The sequence below is a fragment of the Phyllopteryx taeniolatus genome, chromosome 10 (genome assembly GCF_024500385.1).
Source record: "Phyllopteryx taeniolatus isolate TA_2022b chromosome 10, UOR_Ptae_1.2, whole genome shotgun sequence".
Classification (NCBI taxonomy): domain Eukaryota; kingdom Metazoa; phylum Chordata; class Actinopteri; order Syngnathiformes; family Syngnathidae; genus Phyllopteryx; species Phyllopteryx taeniolatus.
In genome coordinates, this window is record NC_084511.1 from 14,424,457 (window position 1) to 14,445,521 (window position 21,065).

General features: G+C 42.5%; 1 protein-coding gene across 3 annotated transcripts in view; it reads right to left on the bottom strand.

Annotated features, from left to right (window-relative positions):
- The window catches only part of atrx (ATRX chromatin remodeler), a 63,148-nt gene that overhangs the window by 39,191 nt on the left and 2,892 nt on the right, over positions 1–21,065 (bottom strand). For all 3 annotated transcript variants that reach the window (XM_061787243.1, XM_061787244.1, XM_061787246.1), the window contains exons 2-21: positions 18,978–19,039; positions 18,817–18,863; positions 18,618–18,727; positions 18,455–18,535; positions 17,923–18,032; positions 17,766–17,833; positions 15,713–17,679; positions 15,559–15,622; positions 13,186–13,331; positions 12,932–13,099; positions 12,726–12,840; positions 11,887–11,986; positions 8,784–8,960; positions 7,466–7,607; positions 3,064–3,173; positions 2,651–2,797; positions 2,392–2,569; positions 2,088–2,225; positions 1,843–2,018; positions 1,648–1,765 (exon numbers count right to left, since the gene is read on the bottom strand). In XM_061787243.1, coding sequence (XP_061643227.1) covers positions 1,648–1,765; positions 1,843–2,018; positions 2,088–2,225; positions 2,392–2,569; positions 2,651–2,797; positions 3,064–3,173; positions 7,466–7,607; positions 8,784–8,960; positions 11,887–11,986; positions 12,726–12,840; positions 12,932–13,099; positions 13,186–13,331; positions 15,559–15,622; positions 15,713–17,679; positions 17,766–17,833; positions 17,923–18,032; positions 18,455–18,535; positions 18,618–18,727; positions 18,817–18,863; positions 18,978–19,034 — 4,219 coding nt within the window. In that variant the 5' untranslated portion in view covers positions 19,035–19,039. The remainder of the gene's footprint in view (positions 1–1,647; positions 1,766–1,842; positions 2,019–2,087; positions 2,226–2,391; positions 2,570–2,650; positions 2,798–3,063; positions 3,174–7,465; positions 7,608–8,783; positions 8,961–11,886; positions 11,987–12,725; positions 12,841–12,931; positions 13,100–13,185; positions 13,332–15,558; positions 15,623–15,712; positions 17,680–17,765; positions 17,834–17,922; positions 18,033–18,454; positions 18,536–18,617; positions 18,728–18,816; positions 18,864–18,977; positions 19,040–21,065) is intronic.

Genomic DNA, 21,065 nt, shown 5'->3' on the forward strand with positions numbered 1-21,065 from the left:
AAATCTCACGGCATACCAACAAACAAAAATTTCACAAAAAGTGAATACATTAATTACTGCATTTACTTCCTGCCATCAAATAGAAGAGCATTTCTTTGTTCTGTCTGTCACTATGCCCCACTGGCAGAAATAGATGAATAAAGATACAATACTTCTTGTAAAAAAAAAAAATTCTTTTGGAGCAATTAAGTAAAATTTTATAATTTCCCACGGCACACCTGAAGAGCACTCACGGCACACGAATGTGCCCCGGCACAGGGGTTGGGAATCACTGGAGTAGCCAAACACTGTCCTCAAGTAAGAGTACTGTTACTTGAAAATAATGCGACTCAAGTAAAAGTAAAACGTAGTCATCCAAAAGAATTACTTGAGTAACAGTAAAACGTACAGAGTGAAATTAATATTCAAGTAGAGTAAACAGTGAGTAACTTCAGATTTGTTTTTAGCACAGCAAGAACATCAATAAAAAAAATGTACAATTTAAAACATGAATGTGCAAATTCTGATGTTGCAGAGTGTGTGTGCACACAGTCAAAACTACAAAAAAAACCATCTGTACGGTGTTTTTTCAAGTGATAAGTGAGCTGAAATACCCACGTTTGGGCAGACAGTGCCAGACAAATACAACAATACACAAAAGCTGTTGTTTTTGATCGTTTAATTGTAAACAAGAGTAGCGGGCCGTTGCCATCATGGCAACGATGACCTTCCCAACATGGCCGCCACATATGCACGATGAACAGCGGGGCAGGCTTATCTAGTGTGAATACCTATGTCCTGGATGCCCAATGGAAGATGTTGTGTGAGGTCATGTGACTTTCTTGTGTCGTTTGATTGCTGAACTAGACTTAAACGTCACTAGTGCTTAAATTGGATTGACAGCGCCCGATGCGGAAGTCGAAGTCTCGGGCACGAAATAATTGATAAATCAGCAATAATTGATAAATGTAGCGAGCGACATTTAGATCATTGTAGCGGAGTAAAAGTACCGTTACTTATTAACAGCAGAAGCGGCAGAAGTTTTTTTCTGGTCTCGTCAACTCCTGTAACTTCAAGCGCACAAGCGGAACCTCAGGCCGCATATTAGTCCGCCGCGGAGTAATATTCAGAAATTACATCTGTGTGTGGATGGTGGATGTGTGGAATGGACCTAGTTGCCAGCGTTCAAGGAGTACGAAACAGCCTATGATGTCAGCGACGGCGACCCCCCCCCACCAACCGTCGTGGTCTTTGGTTTCATTTTTGGTGCAGAGGTTTTGATATTCCACCCCAACCACTTCAATGTCTTTCTTATTCGTGTATTCCCCCACATTCCCCGCCCCTGTCCCAGAGCTCTTCATTAGGGAAACCATGCTTAAACCCTGCCTGCGGCACTCTGCCAGCTGCCACTCTTATATGTGCACGCACACACACACGCACACACACACACACACACACACACACAGAAAAGTTCACTAAATGACTTATCAAACAAGCACAGAAAAGTAGAGCAGCAAAGGCTGTGCAAGTTTTTCCTGTGAGTGAGCAAAAACGGCATCTTAGCGGGGCCTAAAGGTCATAACACCCGGCAACTTCAGTGCATTGTAAAAGTCAGATGGTTCTGTGCAAGAAAATAAATAAAATGTTTCAATGCAGTATGCATCTCACCAGTGAAGTGCTCCAGGTAGTATCTGTAGAGTTGACACTGGAGTGGAGTAACTCTGATGGACAACACATACTCGTGCTTGGGAGGGAGGAACTTTGTGAGTGCTGTGTAATCTTTCCTCTGGGAAAGCAAAAAGAAGATACTTTTAGGACTAACCATGAAAGGAGAAAAGACAACCAGAAGGGCGTGTGTGTTACCTGAACACATCCAGCCAACATCTCATACAAGATGTGAGCCCTCTTCTTCATGATGCGGACATCGTGCATTGTGGAGTCGGCACACTGCCCGTTCTGGATGGGGTTGATGAAGCGATTGCGGAACTCTTTAACCGACCCGAGCAAGTTCTCCTTAATGAAGTTTACCATGCAGTGGTCTGATAGAGGAACAAGGATGTCAGAAGATCTTAGCATTCAGATACCAATGCAACTGCTAACAGGCTTACATTCAATGAGGTTATTTTGAAGAGGTGTTCCAGTCAGCACAACCCTCCTCCTTGTCCTGATGGAATTCATGGCTTTGGACACAGCTGATGCTTCATTCTTCAAGATGTGACCTTCATCACATATTACCATGTCGGGACCTGAAGCGAAAGTACAGTTAAAACCAAAGGGAAATCTGATCATACAGTAAATGGGATATGTATAACATTTAAACTACTTTTAATGATGGATTCATCATTTTAATAATAACTATTTTTATCTAAGCACTCAAGCACACTTATATGCTATAATATGGCATGACCATACCTGGGTCTACCAAAGTCTTCTGAAATGTTTCTTTCAGCTTCTTACTCTTGGTGTTCCTTCCCTGTGTCAGATTTCGGTACATCTCATAGCCAATGATCATCACACCCCCCATATCATGCCATTGCTGGAGGGCGACTGCTCGCTCCTGCGGCCTCTTTACTGTGACCAGCTCCGTCACCTGTTTAATACATCAAGGATCACCGGTTAATCCTCCAAAAGTAAGGTTTGGTGAAGAACAGCTGCCAAAGCAAATTATTACCTCTAAACACTCATCATCTTTCATTCCCGCTTGCCATTTCTCAAACTCATTGACCCAATTAAGGACGGTGTTGAGGGGACAAACCACCAGTGCTGTTGAGAAGTTGAGCTTTTCACAAAGGAGCAAAGTATGAAGAAATGCCACCACCTTCAGGGGGGAAGGAGCATTACAGTTAAGATTTGATGACAACAGCATTGACTCAATCGTGTAGTCCAGTTACCAACACTCATATCTAGTTAAAGATAACATACAAAAAGATGGTTAAGACCATATCTACTCTGAATTCTGCATTTAACCCATCACTGGTGCACAAAAGGCACAACACTATTGATGACACACTGGAGCAGTGTAACCTGGGACGCTCTAGTCAGTCATTCCTAACCAGTCTTTCACAGCTTCTCTCTTCTACCTACCTGAAGTGTTTTTCCTAGACCCATACAGTGGGCAAGGATGCAACCAGAACCAGAGGACTTCTCAATCTTCTTCACAGACTCACAGCAACAGTCCCACATGAATTGCACCCCTAGAAACATGACAAAGATGAAAGGGCTTCTCAAACACAAACTTTTGACAATACTTACAATTTTGTGACAATATTACAAAAACAGAAGTGCCTTAAAATACGAGTTTAATTCATTCCATGAAAATACTCATCTCTCAAAATGCATGACCCCCATTAAAATGAATGGAAATACAATTAATCCGTTCTAGTCCCCTCAAAACACCACAATCTATTTTGTCCATATGTGTGTATATATATATATATAGAGAGAGAGAGAGAGAGAGAGAGAGAGAGAGAGAGAGAGAGAGAGAGAGAGAGAGAGAGAGAGAGAGAGAGAGAGAGAGAGAGAGAGAGAGAGAGAGAGAGAGAGAGAGAGAGAGAGAGAGTTGATAAAAGACATTTACTCCGCGTCACCATCGTGTACAGTATAGTTGAATTCAAAAGCTAGTTTATTTTTACCAGGTCTTTTGACGTAGTACTATAAATATTTGACCAGGAAAGTTATTGAAAAAAAAATAAATAAATAAATTGTCGGCGGTGTTGGACAGACAACACGTCTGAGACAGACATGTAATGCATGGATCAGACGACAAGACAAATTTGCTCTCACGATTACACTATGTCAGACTACTCCAATAAAATCTTACATTCCGATACCACCACATCCCATCTTTTAAGATCACTGGACTTTATCTTGTCAACTCAAACGTGAATATGATTTGCAAATCATTGTATTCTGTTTTTATTTATTTAACACAACATCCCAACTTCATTGGAATTGGGGTTGTATGTGTATACACATATATATATATATATATACACACGCGTATGTGTGTATACACACACACACACGTGTATATATATATATATATATATATATATATATATATACACGCGTATGTGTGTATACACACACACACACACACACGTGTATATATATATATATATATACACGCGTATGTGTGTATACACGCACATATACATGTGTGTGTATACATATATATATATATGTATATATATATATATATATATATATATACACACACACGCGCGTATGGGTGTGTGTGTGTGCGCGCGTGTGTACACAACCCCAATTCCAATGAAGTTGGGACGTTGTGTTAATTTGCAAATCATGTTCGACCTATATTTAATTGAATACACTACAAAGACAAGATATTTAATGTTCAAATGGATAAACTTTATTGTTTTAGCAAATAATCACAACTTAGAATTTTATGGCTACAAAATGTTCCAAAAAAGCTGGGACAGGGTCATGTTTACCACTGTGTTACATCACCTTTTCTTTTAACAACGTTCAATAAACGTTTGGGAACTGAGGACAATAATTGTTGAAGCTTTGCAGGTGGAATTCTTTCCCATTCTTGCCTGATGTACAGCTTCAGCTGTTCAACAGTCCGGGGTCTCTGTTGTCGTATTTTACGCTTCATGATGCAACATACATTTTCAATGGGAGACAGGTCTGGACTGCAGGAAGGCCAGTCTTGTACCTGCACTCTTTTACTATGAAGCCACGCTGTTGTAACACATGCAGAATGTGGTTTGGCATTGTCTTGCTGAAATAAGCAGGGGCGTCCATGAAAAAGACGTTGCTTGGATGGCAGCATATGTTTCTTCAAAACCTGTATGTACCTTTCAGCATTAATGGTGCCTTCACAAATGTGTAAGTTACACACACACGGCTTGGGCTCTGGTACCAGTCCTCTTGAGAGGGGTTGGACTCTCTTCCACTCTGGAGTTCCCCACGGTGAGAGGCGCCGAGCAGGTGTAGGTATACTTATTGCCCCGCCGGCTAGGCCCCTGTACATTGGGGTTCACCCTGGTGGACGAGAGGGTAGCCTCCCTCCGCCTTCAGCTGGGAGGACGGGTCCTGACTGTTGTTTGTGCCCATGCACCAAACAACAGTTCAGAGTACCCAACCTTTTTGGAGTCCTTGGAGGGGGTGCTGGAGACCGCTCCCGCTGGGGACTCCTTCGTTCTGCTGGGGGACTTCAATGATCATGTGGGCAATGACAGTGAGACCTGGAAGGGGGTGATTGGGAAGAACAGGCCCCTCGATCATAACTTCACTCACGTCCCAGGGGAGGCGGGGACATTGAGTCCAAATGGACCGTGTTCTGCATCTCCATATCCGAGGCAACTGGCCGTAGCTGTGGCCGTAATGTAGTCGGTGCCTGTCGTGGCAGAAATCCCCAAACCCATTGGTGGACACCAGCGGTGAGGGATGCCATCAAGCTGAAGAAGGAGCCCTATCGGGCCTTTTTGGCCTGTGCGACTCCTGAAGCAGCTGATGAGTACCGGCTGGCCAAGGAGAATGCAGATTTGGTGGTCACTGAGGCAAAAACTCAGAAATGGGAGGAGTTCGGCGAGGCTATTGAGAACGATTTCCGGACGGCTTCGAGGAAATTCTGGTCCGCCATCCGGCGTCTCAGGAGGGGGAAGCAGTGCCCCATCAACACTGTGTATAGTGAGGATGGTGGTCCCCCTTTTTAAGAAGGTCCCCCTCACCACCGGAGGGCATGTTCCAACTACAGGGGGAAATCACTCTCCTCAGCCTCCCCGGTAAGGTCTATTCAGGGGTGCTGGAGAGGAGGGTCCATTGGGAAGTTTAATCTCAGATTCAGGAGGAGCAGTGTGGTTTTCAACCTGGCCGTGGAACAGTGGACCAGCTCTACACCCTCGGCAGTTTCCTCAAGGGTGCATGTGAGTTCGCTTAACCAGTCTACATGTGTTTTGTGGACTTGGAGAAGGCGTTCGACCGTGCCCCACTCGGAGTCCTGTGCGGGGGGGGTGCTTCGGGAGTATGGAGTACCGAACCCCCTGATACGGGCTGTTCGGTCCCTGTACGACCAGTGTCAGAGGTCGGTCTGCATTGCTGGCAGTAAGTCGGACTCTTTTCCGGTGAGGGTTGGACTCCACCAAGGCTGCCCTTTGTCACCGAATCTGTTCATAAATTTTATGGACAGAATTTCTAGTTGCAGCAAAGGCGTTGAGGGGGTCGCATTTGGTGGCCTCAGTATTGCATCTCTGCTTTTTGCAGACGATGTGGTTCGGTTGGCTTCATCAAGCCGTGATCTCCAACACTCACTGGAGCGGTTCACAGCTAGAGTGTGAAGCGGCTGGGATGAGAATCAGCACCTCCAAATCTGAGACCATGGTCCTCAGTCGGAAAAGGGTGGAGTGCCCTCTCCAGGTCGTGGATGAGATCCTGCCCCAAGTGGAGGAGTTCAAGTATCTTGGGGTCTTGTTCACGAGTGAGGAAAGAAAGGAACGGGAGATTGACAGGCGGATCAGTGCAGCATCTGCAGTGATGCGGACTTTGTATCGGTCCCTTGTGGTGAAGAATTGAATGGAGCCAGATGAGGTGGCTTGGGCATCTGATTAGGATGCCTCCTGATCGCCTGCCCGGTGAGGTGTTCCAGGCACATCGCACCAGGAGGAGACCCCAGGGACGACCCAGGACACGCTGGAGAGACTACGTCTCTCGGTTGGCCTGGGAACGCCTCGGGATCTCCTCGGAAGAGCTGGATGAAGTGGCTGGGGAAAGGGAAGTCTGGGCCTCCCTGCTATAGCTACTGCCAACGCGACCTGACCTTGGATAAGCGGAAGAAAATGGATGGGTGGATATATAAGGGGGGTAAAAGGTTAATCCCCTGACATATGAAGGCTCGTATATAGTGTTCAGCCGGGTTTCAGCCATCATACTCTGTCTTCGGCGGAAAGGTCTGTGTTACAACCCTACACCTCACGGGTGCTCGCCTTGCATTTCACTATGAAATGCTACGACACTTTCGCCTTTTTCTATCATTTGCCTTGCATTTTTCTTATCAATTCAGCTTTGTCCTTGCCGAGCCAGCACAGTGAACAATTTGTGATTAGCAGTTTTGCTTTTTAATGTGACTGAGGCGCCGCAAAATGCAAAGTTTGGCTCACAAAGAGCGATGCAAGCCCGCTTAATTTGAGAATTGGAACAGCCACTCTAAATTGGTTAACATTGTCTAGAAATAACAGCCAAAGTGGGGACAGAATAATAGTATTGAATTGTGAAGCAACCAAGAACGTCTAGTATTCAGAAATATGCTCGTCATTTTGTCACTGACGTCAACAGGCTGATGTTTTTAAGTCCAGAACTATGGTATTCCATAGTGCCAATATTCACCGTATTATTTAAGCAAGACACGATAAAAATATGAGCTAAAATTCTATTACTTACATTCATCAACAGGGAGAGATAAAAAGAAAAATAGCAAGTGGATTTATCATGCCCATCACCGCATCCTTCGTCTTGTCCTTACCATCGACCTGGTGAGGTTTAAGCTTCGTGACGAGGTTCCTGTGCACTTGAACCTGTGGCTCCTTGGTCTCTTCATTTTCATCAAGCACTAGCTTGGTGGTGATGGGACATGTCACCTGGGAAGACTCTTTCACCACAATTGTCTGAGCACAAAAATGTCACTGTATTTTCAAAAAAATGCTTGAAACAAAATGCATTTCAAGTACATCCACACGTAGAATTTTGTTCTCTAGTTCAGAAAATTATACATGGTAGGGCTGCACAATTAATCGAATTTTAATTGTGATCGTGATTTTGGCTGCTACAAATAAATGAGCCCGATCATCAGAGATTTTTTTTACACTTAAAATGCAGGCACTGCCGCATATGAAAAATGCTTCATTTGCAACAGTGCCGTCAGCCAGCCACTAGAGGACGAACGCATGGTTAAGGCTTCATTAAGGCCACCCTGGGCAACTTCAAACTCAAAGCTTAAAATTGCATTGATGTCCAAATTAGTAATATATGAAGCTTTTATTTTGAAGTTGGCCCTCTCAGCACCTTGGCAGAGAGGCAGCGTGTCACGGTAAGACACTTAACAATCCTGTCACAGTAAAACACTATTAATCGTTGTAGCGGCTGTCTTGACTTCAACTTTTCAGCTTGCCTGACCTCTGTAAAAAAAACAAACAAAAAAAAACGCCAGAAGTAAATGGAGTAAAGAGAGAGGAAAATCACAACTGTCGAGTTTTTTGCAGTTTGTGCACGACTGACTAATCAAGCAAAACAACGGAGACGTACCCTTCCTTGACAATTCACTATACTGACGGGGATTTTCTAATGAAATTTTGGTCCTTGCACTCTAATGATCTTGCGTTTTATGCATTAACTGTATTTACTTCCATTAAGTTGCAATTCGCGACTGCACTTGGTAACAGCATATTTATTTAGCTATTCTTTGGCAAAGTAGATTTTTTTTGGGTACATTTATTATTATTACCTATCATTCTTATTTAAAGATTAATTTTGCACTGAAAATTATCACAAATTGTCCATTGAAAAGTAGTGCAATAAAAATAAAGATTTTTTCCAAACGAAGAATGATTGTGATTACAATATTTATCAAAATAATCATGATTTTTATTTTGGCCATAATCGTGCAGCTCTAATACATGGTGTCTTTCCATCCAGCCAAACCAATTAATCTTTGTGTGGAAAGTATTTCTACATTGAATAAAAGTTAATAGAATATTAATACAATTCATAAATTAGGTCCTAAACATGATCTGAATGTGCTGTAATTCAAGCCATCAAATGAAATTGACAATATCAATATTTACCTCTCTGAGTTTCTGCCTTAGCTCCTCTCTTTCTGCTATACGTTTCCTCCTATCTTCCTCTTCTTTTAGTGCATCCCGCGTCTCTGTCCGGAGACTGTCATCCTTGAGGATTTTGCGGATCTTTTTGCGCCCTTTACGTTCCTCTCCATCTGGGTCGTCGCCATCTTCCTCTCCACTCTGTGGACATGAACATTAAGTTAAGCTCTCAGATCTTCAGTCCTTCGGGGGGGATTGTGGGGTGTAGAATGGGTAACTTTGATCAGTAGCCTGCGAGCAGCTTGATTAATATGTGCCCCCAGTAACCCTAACACACTCCAGGGATAAGTTTAAAATGCATTTTTTTGTGTCATGCATGACTGTACTTGCTAAGGTTAAGCAAGTCTGTCTCAAAAGTTCTTGCACTTTGGACTCTTCAGGACTGCAACTAGTACACTTGTAGTGGTCAACACACGAGCGGATTCCTTTAAAAGATGAGCTTTTTATTCATGTGAGAATTTTTAAGGTTCACACCTGTGGTAGATTTATTTATTTTTTTAATGAAAACATTCACTGACACATCTCATTTGCAATCACTAGCCTATTTCATCAAAGGCCATCAAGGCAGTCTTTTTTACTGCTTTTCCCCCAGATAGCTGTCTTTTGGGGAAGGTACTGAGGACTGGGATAGGGAGTTGAAGTTGACCCAGAGATTTTATGGCTTTCAAAAAAGAAACAGAGGCGTAATGCCACCAACCGCAACTAGAGTGTGAAGTCTAACACTGTAAGACTTACTGTCCACTCACCTGTGTTTTGAAAGAAATCGCCGCTGTTGCCTTGACGTTGCCACATATCTACATATCCTAATAGGGCAAGCTAAAACTGCTAAAGGAACGAGCACTTCAGACACTGTGGTGTCCCACTTTGGTGAGTTCTGTCTGAAAGGAACAGCCAGAAAAATCCTAGCTCTACTGCTATAGACATCCCTGATGTCCACGTCATTTTGCAGAGGCATATCAACCAAGACAGCCCCATATCATCAACAGCCTTCAGGAACTCTCAGCGGATCTCATCCACCCACTGGGGCCTGCCACCGAGGAGCTTTTTAACCACCTCAAGTGACCTCAACCCCAGAGATAGAAGAGCCCACCTCAAAGTTCCAAGAATCTGCTTCCTCATGAGAAAGTGTGTCAGTGAAATTGCATAGGTCTAAGTATTCAGGCCCATCGATTCACATAGTCTCCAGTTGAAGTCAACAGCGCCCCTCCCTACTATAGACAGTGTTGATGGTGCACTGCTTCCCCATCCTAAGACACCAGATGGTGGACCAAAGATTCAAAGATGTCCGGAAGTAATTCTCCATGGCCTCACCGAACTTGCAAATCTATGCTCTCTACCCAACAAAATGAACAAGCTTCATCTCCTCCCAAAGACCAGTAAAGACATTGCTCCTTCTCCCACCCTCTGCTTTACAGATGGCTTTGTGAACGCATCCCTGGCAGCGCCGTACTGCTGCCCGGCTTCCAACTAAATCGAGCGGACTGCGACATGGAGCTATCGGGGAAAACAAAAGGTGGCAGAATATGCTTCTACAACCCCAATTCCAATTAAGTTGGGACATTGTGTTAAACATAAATAAAAACAGAATACAATGATTTGCAAATCACGTTCAACCTATATTTACCGTATTTTTACGACCATAAGGCGCACTTAAAAGTCTTACATTTTCTCCAAAATGGATGGGGCGCCTTATAATGCGGCACGCCTTATGTGTGTACAGAGTTCCAAAATCTGTAAATGTTGTTGTGTGACTTTGATGAACGCTCCGCTTGACTGACTGGGAGCATTTCCTGCACACACGCTGCTTATATAGAGGAAAGGCGGACGTGACTGAGGACAGCATGCAGACGTTAAGGGGGTAAGGGGGCTGCGTGAAGGAGGACGCTAAAGTCATGCTCCCAGTAGGTATATAGCGCCGGGGTGTGCATTATGTAAAAAAAAACCATCGGTTTGGCTCAGGACCCCCGAAAATGGCACCTACGAAGAGACACGCTTACGAAGCACAGTTTAAACTGCAAGCTATCAGTTACGTGGAGGAACATGGGAATCGAGCAGCCGCGAGAATTCAAGCTCAACGAATCCATGGTTCACAAGTGGAGGAACCAGGAAAACGAGCTTCGCCAAGTCGAGAAGACGAAGCTGAGTTTCCAAGGAAACAAGGCGAGGTGGTCCGAGTTGGAAGACCAACTTGAGCAATGGATTAATGAGCAAAGAACAGCCGGGAGAAGCGTCTCTACAGTCACCATTCGACTGAGGGCAATAACTCGGAGTTTGCCATCATTCAGGGAGGCTTGATGAAGGAGCTCCAACCGCTGGACATCGGTGTAAACAGGGCGTTCAAAGTGAAGTTGCGAGAGGCGTGGGAGCGATGGATGACAGATGGTGAAGACAGCTTTACAAAGACAAGGAGGCAGCGCCGGGCGAATTACGCCACAATTTGTGAATGGATTGTGGATGCTTGGGCTAACGTGTCTGCTTGCACTGTTGTTCGAGCTTTCATAAAAGCCGGCATCATTTCTGAGGAGCCGCACGGCAAAGAGACTGACTCAAACCTGGCGTGTTTGATTGAGAACCAGCTGTTTATTTCGGATACAGAACATGAGGACTTCGATAGATTTGTGGATGAGGATTGATCAAAAATAAAGTCAGTACATTGTTAAATACTTCAATAAAGTACAACCGAACTCAGTTTTGCTCCCACTGCCTTTTTAAAAACATTGTTTTACCGTGCATGCATGCTACCGTATGTTTTAAGCTAGCGTATGTTTTACCATGCCTGCGCCCAATAATACGGTGCGCCTTATGTATGTTAAATACAGAAATAGACCCCGTACTGAGACTGCGCCTTTTAATATGGTGCACCTTATGGTTGTGAAAATACGGTACTTGGCCAATAAAGCATGATTCTGATTCTGGACCATCCGTGACGAGCAAAGAAGTTCAATAACAGAACACCACTCGGGTTCTGGTCCGGGGGGGTGGGGGGGTGAGGGCGTTCCTCCCGATCGCACCCTTCCAGGTCTCACTGTCATTGCCCATGTATTTATTTTTCTCTATTTTAAATCACCTTCTCATTGCTGGAGGAATCCTGTACTTTGATCCTACGTCTCTTCTTCTTCTGCTGCTTGTGACTTTTCTGCTTCTCATCATCCTTCTTCTTCGCAGATCTGTTAATGCACAAGAGAGTCAGTTTCTGAGCCATGCCACATTACAATAAGAGTCTAGATCAGGAGTCTGCAACCCGTGGGTCCAGAGCCAGATGTGGCTCTTTCATTCTTCTGCTGTGTGTGCAAAAATATAAGAATTTGAGTAGAGGGCCAATACTTTTTCACGGCACTGTGTAATGCGCACCATCGATTTGCTGCAGTACATATGCTCAAAAGAAGTATCATCCATATTTTATTAGGTTTTTCAAAGAAATATTCAGCTCTGTGTGTGCTGATGTAATTCTTTTTTAAATTCCATGTCATAATAGCCCACACAATGTAAAAAAAATAATTACATATATATATATATATATATATATACACACATATATATATATACACATATACACACATATATATATATACACATATACACACATATATATATATATATATATATATATATATGTGTGTGTGTGTATATATATGGGTGTGTGTGTGTGTGTGTGTGTGTATATATATATATATATATATATATATATATATATATATATATATACACACACACACACATATACATACATATATATACACATATATGCAATGTTCTCCTCAGTTTAGATGCCAAAAGGGTTTTGTGTCTCCTGGTGTTTTTTTTTTCCTTCTTTGTGAAACTGTCCAAATCCCTCTGAGTATTTAAGGTTGCCGACACTTGCTAGCGCTAACAGATTGTTGTGAGTTGAGTGCTTGGACTTCACACCTGGTCTTTCGACGCTTTCCATCATTTTCCGACTCACTGAGCTCTTCGCTCATCACAGACTCCGCACTGGATGCTGACTTCTTGAAGTCAGAATCCGCAGAATCGTCGCTGTCCACTGCCAGGCAGAAGACAGAGGTTACTCACTGCTCTCACATAAAAAGCAAATAGTGAGCTCACATTTACGGATGAGTAACTTGAGTATGAACCTTTCTTCTTTTCCTTCTTCTTGGCCGCCTTTTTGGTCTTTTCTGCATTGTCTTCTTTTTCATCGTCTGACTCTGCCTCACTGAGCGATAGCTTGTGACGAAGCAACTTGTGACGTCGACCACGCTTCTTCACCTCTACATCAGAACCAGAGTCTTCTGAATTTGTATCTGTTGAGCAATAACAAAAATGGTAGACGATGCAAAAAAAAAATTAAAATAAAACCAACAGTGTTCTTTTATTAAATTCACTATACCTTGCTGCTCCTTTTTGTCATCTTCCTCTTTTTTAACTTTTTTGGAGGACTTCTCTTTCACGTCTTCACCTTCATTTTCAGAGGAGCTCTCAGCCCCGGAGGAAAAGTTGGACTTAATCTGGGCGAGCAGCATTTTCTTTGCGATTCTTAAAGACAAGGAGAAGATGAATGATTAAGATTTCACACACAAAAAAATACTGAAAACATCCCCAGTACAAACCCAATAAAAAGAAAAAAAAAACATCTACATTTGAATCTAAATACCCCACATTTATCTTTTGGAACTGAAATTGAGAAGCAAAGAGAGATGAAGGCCATGATCAGACAAAGACATCATCATAGTCTCGGAGTTCATATTTTCTTTTTAAAAAAATAAAAAAACACATTTTTAACCTTTTTTGTTTATTAAGTAAGGCTTGGTACTGAACTGGTTCTTTCATGGAACCGATCAAAATGCTTCGGTAGTACAGAATATCGATATATCCCTTGTTTTTCGGTGCCAGGTTTCAACACCCACAGGTCAACCATGTGACCAAGAGCTGCTACAGCTGCAGTGATTGGTGGATGCAGGCTGTACAAGTCATTGTAGCATGGAAGAAAAATACGAACTGGTATGCCCACAGATGGGATTTGTGTATCAATATTGTGAACTGTATCTTTCCTGTAGTTGTGTGTCGTCAAACGTGTAAAAAATGTGGCGCAAAATAGATGCCAATTGTGCAAGGTGCAATAACTAACTTTAACCAATAACTTATTAAACAGTTAACTTACAATTCCATTGTAACATACTGCCAATTTTGTCTTGAGATTGCTGTCATATCTCTGCCGGGCCAATTATACATTATTCGTGCACTCACTGTAGTAGTCTCGCCACTCTGCACTTTTGCATATCTGTTGTTGACCAATACAGGCCACTCATGCTTGAGAAGTATCTGCACCATTTGCACAATTGACACTGTTGCAGATTATCGCACCACTTGTCACTTTAAACTGCTTAAATTCTTGAAGTCTCTGCACCATTTGCACAATGGTAACTGTGCCAGACTATTGCTCTATTAGTCATTTCAAACAGCTATAAATTGTCCAAAATAAATAAATAATCTGCATTACCATATTATTGGTAACCTTTCATTCCTCGGTGACTCTCCGTACTGTGTTTTTATCTCAAAGGTATTTCTGTCAAATGGCTGTCTGTTGTCATACTAGAACGACTCCAACTACCGGAAACAAATTCCTTGTGTTTTTTTGACATACTTGGCAAATAAAGATGATTCTGACTCTGATAATTCTGATTCTGAATATATGGAGAAAACCCACCACTGCTAAAGGCAGCAACACAAGTAATTTATAAAGCACCGGACCTTGCACGGAATCAATTTAAGAGCGGAAAGTTGCTCTGTGTTGGATGGCAAGAGGACCATCTCTTCGCAGCATTCAAGTTCGACTGTGGGAATTAGAGCCAGTTGCCCGATTCAAACTCTCACCACTGGCCTCTGCTTCATCAGAGAGTCCAGAGGACAGTGCTATGGCTAGGATATCAATAGGACAGTCTACATTGACTGAAATATGCTAACACTGCTGTGCACAGTCATTGCATTAAATCGCTTCATGTTGCATTTCTGGACAACTGCGTGTAATTTTGGATGGTCCCATAGCGCCCACTAAACGGCTTAATAGCGTGACACAACTTGGCGTGAAGTGGATTAAACGTACGACACGGTCCATGAAAATGAAATCGTAAAACAAGGTTGTTTTTTTGTTGGTTTTGGTCAACGTTGACACTGATGATTTGGTTAGTTAGCATTGTCACACTATAGCCTAACTACACGGCTTGCGTCACTGTTTGCTGCTATTTGTGTCGGGAGAACCTAATAACTGAATAAACAAGCAAATCATAATTTGTCGCTTATTACTGTTAACTAATAGATTACGCTTGTAGAACTGCTGTTTAAAAGCTTACGGTTTTGTGCCTACGACCGAATCACAGCTAGAATGTATCTCTTATAATGTCAGTGTAATCTAACTTATAAACATCATCTTCAAGATATTCAATAGGTTGATTTATGATTGCAAAGGTTTATGATTGCAAAAGTTGAAGCTCCAGAAGAGAATAATTTCATCTGCACTACTCCTTTTGGAGAAAATACATAAAACAATACAAACAACTGTGGTCAATTCTTTTTAACTGATATGTAATCAGGGATACTCAACTGTTAAACATCATGGCATATAATTTTTGTATCTTTCCTGCATATAATTTTTATTTCAGTTTCCAATTTCAGCCTGCCCCGCAGGCTCCTAAGTATTAAACGAATTGCAAGTTGGATAAATAAGTAGAATATTGTTGGGCTTTACTGTGAGTGTGTAGTGTACCTATTCTCGGGGTCATCGTCGTCGTCACCCATTTGAGTGGCTTCCTTGACAGTTATTTCATCTCCTTGACAAAAATGACCACAGGTACCATAAAGTTAAGAACATGCAAGTAATTACAATTTGTGAATCCTTAAATCCTGCGAAACACAATTACCTCCCTGCACACCATCTTCCACCAAGGGGTTGAACATCTGCTGGTCACTGTCCTCTCCAGAGTCGCCATCAGCCTGTTGTTCTTCCTCATCCTCACTGGAGGATGACTCCAGCTTTGAGGCTAATTTTGAGCTTCTTCCTTTGCGCTTCTTCTCATAAGATCTTTTCACAGCTGCAGCCATCTTTTCGGGTTTGCCTTCCTCCTTTGCTTTACCTTGTTTTGTTATGCGGCTCGACCGCCTCTTTGCCGTGCTCGTTTTGTCTTGATCAGAATCGGTAGAGTCAGAGACATTTTGTTTTTTCTTCTTCAATGCCTTCTTGCCTTTACTTTCAATGTCTGATTCAGAACCCTCAGACTTCCTTTTGCGTTTGGATGTTTTGTCTGCGTCAGCCGAGGGTTTTCCTTTAAATAAACGTTTTTTGGGAATCAGGCTTTCTTTCTCCTCATCGCTACTGTTGCATTCTGCCACCTTTTCCAGCAATATGTCAGGAACCTCATCCGAGTCAGAGTCTCCTGCCTCTTTCTCCGACAAGGAAGCATTACTGTGCTTATCTTCTTTCTTGGAGGACTGGGACTTGCCACTACTTTCATTCTCTGAGTCCTGCTCTAATTCAGAGTAGTCCTTGAGATTCTTAGTATCAGCTTGCTTCCTCAGGGGAGTGGTCTTCACTCTACTGGAGCGTCGACTGGGTGGTGGGGTGGCTGGTTCATCTCTTGTATCAGAACCACCATTTTCCTCGTCTCGTTCTTTGTTTTTGGACCTGGAGGACTTTGACCTGCTTGTTGTCACCACCGGCACCGGAGTCAGTTTAACAATGAGGTTCTTCACTTTCTGTGGGGGGCGGCCATTTGCTTTTGCGTCTGAAGCCGGATCAGTCTGTGCCAGCATGTGGGGACCTGCGAGACTTTCCACCATCTGAAAAAGCTCCTCGGGAACTGAAGGAGGAACAGACATAATGTCACGATCAAGTGATATTTCACCAGGTGACAGCAGCTCATCATCAGACACTTCTGTTTTAACTATATTTTTGGTTAGCTCTTCTGTTTTACTGTCTTTACCAACTGGTTCCTCATGCAGTTCTTTTTCCAGTTCCTTGTCCGGCACACGTTCCAGCTTGTTGCACAAAGTCTTCGGTTCCTCCTCCTCCGGCTCAACTAGCTGCTTTGCATCATGCTGGTTGGGATGTGCTTCCTGACGTTTTTTGTACTGCACCACCGGCTGCTCATCATGATCCTCAAGCAGATTTTGCAGTGAGTCTGACTCCTCAGTTGCATCTGCCTCCTCCGCTGAATCTGCCTCCTCCACCTCATTGTCCTCATCAACCACAGCAGCTTGCACCGTATTCATGCTTTTTCTGACTTGCTGTTGCCGTTTGTCACCATTCTGTAGTTTCATGCTTCTGAACTCCGGCTCCAAAGCCTCCTCCAAAGCAGTGTGGGCTTTTTTCAAATCAGCAAGCACCGCCTTGAATGCTTTCAAATGCCTGTACCTGACAGACTTGTCATCCTGCTCCGAGGTAGCCTGCTGCACAAACTGGATGAATGTATTGTTCAAACCAGTTGTGGTTTCGACCAGCTTTTTTGCTTTCTTTAAGAGTTCTTTGGATATCGGTAATTTTTTGTAAGAGAATGTTATGGTGCCTGAGCCATCCGTGTGTTCTTTCCCATTCACAACGGCTTTGTGCGCTTTGACTTCACTGCTATTATAGGTCTTGCTCTTTCGTTCCTCGCCTTTGCCAGATTTACGCTGCTTGTTTTTTTCGTGGTCAACCTTTGCCATGATGCCGTTACACTTTGAGATCAGATCCTGGAGTGGTTCTGACCTGCACACATAGCAGTGCCACTTGGAGTTCTCGTCAGTGATGGCTGATAACTCTCTTCTGCCCAGGTTACGCAGGATGCACTTCTTGCAGAAGGCATTGTTGCAGTAGTCACAGCAGATGAGCTTTCCTCCCTCAGCACACCACCTGGCAAAGAAAGGTTTCGAGTGATGCAAAAAAAGTTCTACTACTGGAACTACACTAAAGGGTTTGGCTAAATTGATTTGCCTTACCTGCACTGCTCGTCCATTCCATCAGAGTCTCTACTGATGTCATCACTTGTGTAATAATTATAGCATGACTAGCGGAAAGGTGAGATCATAGGTAAGACTATCACACAAGAGCCTCAATAAAATGGTGGGGGGGAAAAAATAAGTGAAAAATGTATACCTTGCAAATAAGCACTTTAAGAGCAGGGTGCTCATACACAGAGCTGCGCTGAAACTGGTTAACTTGTTTTCCACAGGCTGTGCAGTTGATCTTCCTTTGCAGGGTGTCATCTGTAGGCAGAATACTGTGACTTGCTTTTTGTTTGAAACATTAAAAAAACAAAAACAAAAAGTGTTTATATGCATTTTAGAATTCTGGTTTCAGTCACTCTAAATTGCCCGTAGGTATGAATGTGAGCGCGAATGATAGTTTGTTTCTATGTGCCCTGCGATTGGCTGGCGACCGGTTCAGGGTGTACCCCGCCTCTCGCCCGAAGATAGCCGGGATAGGCGCAAGCAGCCCGCGACCCTAGTGAGGATAAACGGTGAAGAACATGGATGGATGGTTTCAATTTAATGAAATAGTCCAGTTTTCTATGGTATACAACTGTACCAACTACCTATAGTAAAATGAAGAAAAGAAAAAAAAAAAAACGTTTTGCTTAGACTGTGCTCTATTACCACACAAAAACACTTCTATGCCAAATAATTACCTGAAGTTTTCTGTTTGTAATCCACTCTGAACTTCACGGTACCTTTATTTTCACTTCCTGCAGGCCGTAACACTAAAGTACCTTGGAACAAATAGAGCAAGATCAGATTAGCTACAGTCACAACATCATAATCAAATAATTCAAATAAAAAATAAAATCATACTTTTGGATGTGCTGCCTGCATTACTGTCAGAGGTAGCCGCTTCATTGTCACTGTCATCGGAATTGCCAGAGTCATTCTGTCCAGTAACCTTAGCTGCTGTAGTGGGCTTCCTATAATGTGGGAGCAAAAAAAAATGTTGTAGGTCTGCAAACAGGAGTGTGTTTGAGAAGACTGTTACATTAAGTAAAATGTTGCTTACCTCTTGCTACGAGCTGAGGAGAGTGTTGTTTCTGCTGAGCTACAAGGCTGCAAGCATAACAGGAAAAAAGTTTCAACTGGACTATATGGCATCAAAATTCTAGTCATTATGCACACAAAACCTAATCAACAACCAAAACAGAAGAAAGGAAGAAGAACTACCTCCTCTGTATTTTCTTCCATTTGGTCTTCACTGGATTCAGGAATAAGTAGACTCATTTTACCTGAAGAAACAGTCAATGTGTTTTATGCTTGGGAAACAAACATGACATCCCTCTCTTAAAATACCAAAAGACATCAAATAATGGCAGCAAGGCATTGAAAAATAAGATTACAGGGAGAAGTGATGTTATTCTGAAAACCTTGACAAATGTGTTGCATTTGTCAGCATGGCGCCTTTTTATAAACTTCAGAAACATGCAGTAATAACATACAAACGGTAATATTCTCCTGCATTTTCTAATGGGATCCAATAGCCTGCAACAAAAGTCAGACTATGCAACAGGAATCCTACAAAGATAAAAGATTACCATTGTCAAAACGCTATAAATTCCATTAGGCCTGTCATGATAACAATTGTTTTAAGAAGATATATTTTCCCAAAAACTATCACGATCAACAATAATATCGATGCTTTTTTATGCCTCTGAAAGCATGAAAAATAAGGCCCGCCCTCGAGCTGCAAGACTGTGTGGTTGGTCCGGTGAAGACGAGCACTTCACCAGTCAATTAAATATATGTTGACGTCCGCTGTAGTCAACTACTGAATAAACAGTGTTTGTTTGCTTTCCCGTGTTTGTGTTAATAGGGGACTACCACACACAACAAATATGTCAGCTCAATGCGTGATTTGCGCGCCTGCTCACCACAACAACGACAATTTATCGAGTCCGGAAAAACTATCGTGTCCATTCCATTTATCAAGCGATAAGTTCATATAGTAATTATGGTGACAGGCCTAAATTGCAGCGTTCTTAATGCAGTGTCAGGCAGCAGCGACGTTACGAGTTTACTACATTTCTCAAATTTGTGTTACTTAAGAGTCCTCACAGTTCCGGTGTTAACTGTGCAACCCCAAAAAGAAACTACTGTCAAAATCCAAGATGTCCAGCACAAATTTATGGACCCGCATTAAGGTAAGTCCCAAAGTTAACACAGCAATCGCCAGCTAAGCTAGTCATCACGACTCAGGGAATGTTCAGAAATTCAATCTGCCGCCCTAACTCTACTCTGAGAATGCAGTGTTCTGTGAGGCAGAGCGCGCTCCCTTTCTTTGAATTTACGAACGACCATCAACCACCTTGCTTGAATGACTCGCTTGAACAGCGTCCTGCTTGACGCTCTGACGCTGTCTCCCCAATCAGAGTGGCCAGAGTGCGCTCCAGCACTCCCAGAGTGTGGCGCTCTGAATAACCAAAATAGAGGTGCAACGATCAATCGATTTAGACAACCAATCAATTATCAAATTAATCGATAATGTTTTTTTTGATAATCAATTAATCGTTTTGAGGCTTTACCTTAAAACTGTCCACATCCTCGGAATTTCAACCTCAACAGTAAATATTGATAATTAATTATATTTATTATAATAATAAAGCAGACTGATCATCTATGTGTTTCATCAAAATAAGACTTTTGCAAACATTTTCATTCGGGGGTGTGAGTGGGGGAATCATAATGTTTGCCTTTTTTCTGACATGTTACAGACCAAACCAGTTACTGAATCATAATCAATTTACGTTTGTGGATTTTCAGCACTGTCTATTTCTGCACTGTCCCGCTTTTGAAAAAAAGGCATGAATTGACATTATATTGTAGCTTGGCTTGCTACTTGGCTGCTTTCTCTGGTGGGTGGCTCCAGTGTAGTTAAGCTACATTTAATGTAAAATAACTACATTTCCCATGTAGCTTACCCAATACTGTCTATGCCACAGCAAATTAGAAATTACAAATGCATGATCTTAATACTTGTCAGACAGCGTTAATCAAGTGTATCAAATGAAGTGTCTGAATGCAACGCAATTACAGTGGTACCTTGACTTACGAGTGAGCCGACTTACCAATCTTTTGAGATAAGAGATAAGATGGCGCTAGGGCAATTTTTTTGCTTTGACTTGAAGGCAAATTTTTTAGATATGAGTGCTAGATGATAGCAGTAAACAACAAGCTTTACAACAAGCAGCAGCACATATTGAAATATTCTTCAAAAATGAGAATTGAGCTGTTTATTACCACTCCCAGTTGAAGTAT